Below are 6,156 nucleotides of genomic sequence, written 5' to 3'. Positions count from 1 at the left end.
AGCAATCAAGTATCCGAAGGCTTACAATCAAGTGGTATAAGTTAGAAATGTTGCTTACGGTAGACTAGTTCTGGTTTGTTTGGGTTTTATTTCTTGTTTTCAAGAAGTGCTGAAACATTCTGGTCCACATTGCACAAATCCCAAAAGTGAAGATGAATGAAAAACAAGGCTTCTTGGAACTTGAGGAACTCGTATAGGGCACAAATCCAGAATATGGGTTTGTTTATTTGCATTCCAGTAGCTCAGAAATCTCAGACCCGCCAAGTGATGGGAAATGGGAATGCATCCTCCTGCTTTTGGTCACCTCAGTGCCTATGGTCTTGCAGCAAACTGGCCTTGCATGCTAGCAAATGTTTTGCATACATGAGCAAACGTGATAGTGATGTGCTGAAAGCATGGAACCAGATCTCCTTCCTTCCTTCCTTCACTGAGATTTAAATACAGCTTCCGTTGTTAGCTGGAGTGGCAGGGGCTGTTTGTGCATGGTTCTCCTTCAAGATTACTTAAGAAAAAAAAGTGATGGGTAAACATAACTATTTCTCTAGATATTTTCTAGGAATAGATCTGTTAGGTCAATCAGAGTGCAGTGCTAAACAGGATCTTCTGTAGTGGTTAGATCGATGCACACAGCTGCTTTTCTTAGGTCTGGGAGGGGGTTGAAGTATGTGGCAGTAAGCATTTTTTCCAGCACAATATAGGGCTTTTAAAGATCACATATTAACCATTGGCACAGTGCTGCACCGCATGGAGAGTAAAGCTCAGGCAGAAATTAGATTTAGTTTTCATTGATATTTGATGATATGGGGATCTTTTCTTGTTTTGTGTTTTTGTTTTTCTTTCCCTTTCTGAATCACCACCCCCTTATACTGTAGATCAACTTTACATTCATACCAACGTCCATGACATAAATATGTTCTGGCTATCAGTGAGTGTCTGGCCAGAGCAGCTGAGAGTGAATGCACCAGGCTATATTCTGTCATGGACATAATCAGCTGGAGAGATTATTGAGTTTGGCCATGTAATTGAATAAGTTACACCATGCAAGTCCTGTAAGAGTTGTCTCCTGGTGGTGATGAGCAAGAAGAAAACAACCCATGGTGACTTCCAGAGCTGGTGGAAAGGAGAAAGGATGGATGATAAGAGCCAGCACGGATGTGAACTGAGCATCACTTTATGGGCAGACCTCTGCCATTAGGGTGAAGCTGGAGTTGTTGACATGCTGCATTTATTGAAAGAAGGCCAACGGATGATCCTTTAAATACTGAGATCATATTCTTAGCTACTGATAGGTGTTTGCTGTCTCCTGAGACTGATTATCTACCTTCCCCCTCCTTGTACCACCTTCTCTGTGGTTTTGGTATTTTGCTTCTGGGTGGCTTTTCTAGATTTGCTACGATTAATAAAATTAATGTGATGTCTCTGCAGTCTACTCTATTTTCTTATTCCTGAACTGCAATGTGGTGGTATGGGATTGTTAGATCGTTTTTTATCTCCACAAACATGCAAAGTCGTCTTAATTTTTGTTTCAGTTCCTTGCATACGTTTTAATTTATATCTTTTTGCTCATGTTACCTAAGATTTGCTATCTTTTCTTCTTCTTTTTTTTTTGCCTTTCTTTTCTGAACTCATTTTTCTTTTCCCATTTTTGTTTCCTCCATCCAGTATCTGCAGATGAAATGGCCACTGCTTGATGTTCAGGCAGGGAGCCTTCAGAGTAGACAAGCCCTCAAGGATGCTAGGTCTCCATCTCCAGCACACATTGTTGTAAGTAAACACAGAAGATGTTCTTTATTTGTTTTCTATTTTTTTCTTAAAGGCATTTGACCTTAATCGCATTGATTGTCATCAGTTTTCTTTTACACAAATGGAAAGATAAATACTTGAAAAGAAACAGAAACTTTTAAGAAGCCCACGGTAAAAGGAGGGAATATATATTTTGTTGTTGGGCTGTTCATGAAAGTATTGTTTATGATACTTAGCTCTGTGCTTATTAGGAGAGGATAGAGTTGAAAATTCTTTAAGATTACGTGCTACAGAGTGGTTTAGTGGCAATGAAGTGTGATCCAGTTGCTTTACACATGTTTATGTTGAACTGAAATGGGTGAAGAGATGGTTTTGGAAAGCATACCCCCCAAAAAAGAACAAAAGTGCTTCCTTATTCTAGTCTTTTATCTCATTAATTTCTTGGTTAAATTTTCTTGCTTCTGTTCCAAAGACAATGTAGAATTTGAAATATTCAATACAAATTTGCATGAGGAAAGGATTGGGATTTTATTTTATTTCCTGAAACAGCATCCACAAATGGTTCAAAAAGAATCTCTTTATATGGTTCTGTGTAAGAGGGGCAGTATGCATTTCCTGTCCTCATCTACGGCCAGTTTCAGCGCAATCTATTGTTAAGGAGCTGTTTAGCTCTGAGGGTTCATCTGAGGAATATACCTCTGGAAAAATGGCATGTAGTGGATTACAATATTTCTTCTGTAATACTTTATCGTTAGATTTTGTGTTTTTTAAAAACTTTTATGATGAATGGATGACAAGGTTAATCCCAAGAAAGAATGCTTGTTCTTTCTCTTCTGTTATGAAGTCTAAGGTGGATATAGTTGATAGATCTTACCTGTATATGTTCTGTTAGAAATTTTAAATTGTAGTAAAAGTTTTTGAAGAGTTTCTTATTTCATTGTTGTTTCTAACTTGAGAAGTGTCAGCTCTTTTCTATGAGTGCCTTAGCTTTTTTTATTGAAAAAAGAAAAAAGGTTCCACGTCTTCTAGAGTTCATAGCTTCTAAAATAGATGGCAGAATGGACAGCCCCATATTGCACAGTGATGAGTATAGTCCAGTACTTGCTTAGTTGAAACACCAATTGCTTCAATTTTTCAGAATGACTTTGTTTTTCCTTCCTGTGCACTTGGGCTGTCACTGAAGGAAGAGGTTGGGAGAAGAGATGTTTGCCTGCTTATTTGGAAAGGGTCAGCCATCAAAACCTGTCATCATCTTCTCCCTGACAAGAAATGCACCGAAATAACTTCCTTCTTTTAGTATTTTTCTAAATGCTGTGCCCAAGAGCCAGATCCCCTGGGCACTGGAACTGGGTTCACAGCTCAGGCTTGCTGGTGGCATGGGCTTGCAGGAGGATTTACGAGGCAGTGGGAAGTTTTCCCAGCTGCCTGCAGCCCGAGGGCAGATTGAGTTTGGGTAGCAGAGCTGGGCATCATCTGCACCTTCCAGCACTGAGAGCCTGCTGTCCCTCAAGCTTGCTTTTAAAAATGAAAGCAGCTTGTGATGCTGGGCCTGGTTGGGTCCCTGCTCACAGCATCACCACTGCCAGCTCCCCTGGCCCCTCCACTGGCTATAGGTGAGATGAAGATGAGTTGACAGCACATGTGCATAAAAAAGGGGGCTGCCGGAACAAAAATCAGGATCATTTTGGAAAATAAAGAAAAACCTTTTTCCAGGAAGGCTGAGGTTGTTCTGCTGTGTATTTTGACCATTTATGGGGTTCTTATGGGTCTCTTTAAAAGCTGTTTCACTCTGCTATTCAATAAAAAGCATATTTACCATAGCAACCACTTAGGCCGTGAGGAACATATACTACCTCCGAGATGGAGGCCACCTTCCAAAAGAGCCACAGCTGGCATTTGTAATGTGATCTTTTGTGCTACTTACAATGTTGGAGGAGAGAGGAGGAGGCGGGGGAGCAGGGTGGGGGAGCAGTAGGTTTTGAGGTGTGGGGAGTGCAGGTTTTGCAAGGTTTCATGTTTATTTCTAACAGCAAGCTGCTTTGCCTTGTTCTGTAAAAATAAATAAGTAAAGGCGGCTTCTTTTTTTTTCCACCCTTTTTCCTGGCATCCACCCCAGGTCATATCCATTCTGTGGAGTAAAATTGTGTTTTTTTTTTTTCCCTCTCTTTTTTTTAAAAAAAAAAAAGTTAGAATGGATTGGGTAATGGCATTTGGGGAAGCAGCAGCGATGGAGAGCAGATGAAGAAGCAGTGGATGCCAGTTGGCCAGGGACGTGTCAGGTTTCTCTGGTGTCCCTGCTCATCACTGCCACGTGTGCCCACAGCACCTGGGATGTGGCCACTCTTGCACCAGGCTCTGCACCTCCTTCTGCGTATCTGAGAATGCCCGCATGGAACAATAAGGGGTACTTAATGGACATGCTTCTATTTCTGCATGGCTGTAAAGCGTAACCTATAGGGAGAGAAATGGGCTTTTCACCCACGCTGCTACGTCTTATCTGCCCACCAAGTTTACCCAAGCCAGTTTTTCTTCCTGAGATCAGTTGAGCTGCCCCGAAGATCTACAGGAAAATGCTAACACCTGCAAATCATTTCTTATCTTTACCATATCTCTGAAATCAGGATGGAGGCTAATCTTTATAGCTGCATTACAAAGAGAGGGAAGAGGAAGGAAAACGTGTGATTTTTTTTTTCCTTTCTTTTTTTTTTCTTTTTCCCTTTTCCTTTCTTTTTTTTTATTTAACATTCTTGCTTTTCAGTGCTTGGCTCTGATTAACACGGGCTCCTTGTCAGGGTTTCAGCCTTTACACCCAGCTTCGATGAAACTCCCCTTGGCTACAGCATGAGTTTTTAGCTTAACAACTCAGGTCTGCAGAACATGGCTGTCTATAATGTCTTAAGTAAAGTCTATACTATTTGTCAGCCCTGCTCCTTTCAGATTTGGTTAAGAACATTAAGACTGCAAAAATGGAAGCAAAAGACCAGCATGAATAATTTGGCTGGATTGCCCCCAGTGCTTAGGGCTGGGTTAATACTGCTTTTCATGGTGCTTGAGAGAGTCTCCAAGGCCCATAATGAGTAACAGAATATTAAACTGAAATTATGTTCAGCATGTCTTGAGGAAGGTACAGCATGAGGCTCCATTTAAGACCAATGCATTTATTTGCATCTAGGTGCTTCACTCATCTTGTAAGACTCTTGCGTCTTGCTTTGGCACAGTCATGCTGCTTATCTGTGTCCAAAGGTGAAAGAAAACCGGGGAAAAAATTGTTTTAATAGTACACTATTAAGCTTACTAGGTCAAAATTTTGAATTCAGCCTGCGGATAGTACAATGATGAGGCTGTGACTTTGAAAGGGTTTTATGGCTATTTTCTTCCCTTTTTTTTCCTGACCTCTGATTTTTTGGGAAAAATAAGTTTTGGGGTGTAAAATAGACCTCAGTTGGGTGGCTTGCACGTTCCTCTAAACAAGTTAAGTTAGTTGCCCTGAAATCGCATGTTCAACATGGACCTAACCTGCTCCTCTCACTTGAGGCAGCGCGATGATAAGGGTGCAGGCTGGGTGCCCCAGCAGTGGGATTCTCACCCGAAAACTTTGGGGTATGGTGCGGATGGGCAGGTGAAAATGAGGTGTATCCATATTAGTGTCTCCAAAATCTGCCCTCTACAGAAAGCAAGATCCTTCAGAACCATTTTTATCTACGTTTTTCTCCTTATAGTTCTAGAAGGGCATGTTGTTATTCCCTGTTCTCTGCAAAGTAAATATTCTGACTGAGCTGTACCCTGGTTTGGGCAGGAGGATGGGTGAAGGCTGTTCCCTGGGTCCTGCTTCCTGCTGTCTTGGCTGCACAAAGACTTGCTTTTAGCTTTCTTTGTAGCAGGCAAAAACAGTCTGAACCCAAAATGGTGGTGGTTTGGTACAGTATATTTCTTACAAATCAGTTAAAGGTTTAAAAAATTCCTGCATTTTCTTCTGCAGGGAGGCCTTTTGAAGTAAATGTAAATGTTACCTTGGGGGAGGACTTCTTGTACTGTTTGGCCTGGGTGTTCTAATATATAATGAACACAGCCATAAAGTAGACTGAATCCCCAAGAACAAAGAATCACTGTGCTGTAGTATATCTATTTTTTTTTTTTTGCTTAAGGAGGTGAAAATGTGTTTTCAAAACATAATATGACAAGCAAAACTTAAGGCAAAACCATCTCAAAAATGTACTCTCTGTTCTCAATGTCTTCGACACATGTGGAGAGCATGTCTGTGGCTGCTGGGCATTTTGGGGGGATCAGGAGTTGTTTCCCAGAGCGTTTACAGTTGAAGCTGCCGAGTCTGCTCTCCTTTCCTCCTAATTTCTTGCAATCTCATGTGGTTTGCACTTATGCGTTTAGGGAAGAAAAGAGAAATACCTGTGAAAT

The 6,156-nt window shown here is 41.1% G+C and overlaps 1 protein-coding gene across 2 annotated transcripts in view; it reads left to right on the top strand.

Moving 5' to 3' along the window:
- The window catches only part of TCF7L2 (transcription factor 7 like 2), a 110,449-nt gene continuing 105,928 nt past the window's right edge, over positions 1,636–6,156 (top strand). For both annotated transcript variants that reach the window (XM_021398097.1, XM_021398098.1), the window contains exon 1: positions 1,636–1,764. In XM_021398097.1, the coding sequence (XP_021253772.1) occupies positions 1,672–1,764 (93 nt within the window). In that variant the 5' untranslated portion in view covers positions 1,636–1,671. The remainder of the gene's footprint in view (positions 1,765–6,156) is intronic.

This window comes from Numida meleagris, chromosome 5 (assembly GCF_002078875.1).
Source record: "Numida meleagris isolate 19003 breed g44 Domestic line chromosome 5, NumMel1.0, whole genome shotgun sequence".
Classification (NCBI taxonomy): domain Eukaryota; kingdom Metazoa; phylum Chordata; class Aves; order Galliformes; family Numididae; genus Numida; species Numida meleagris.
Note: the sequence above shows the minus strand (reverse complement) of the source record. Positions and strands in the feature narration are given on the sequence as shown.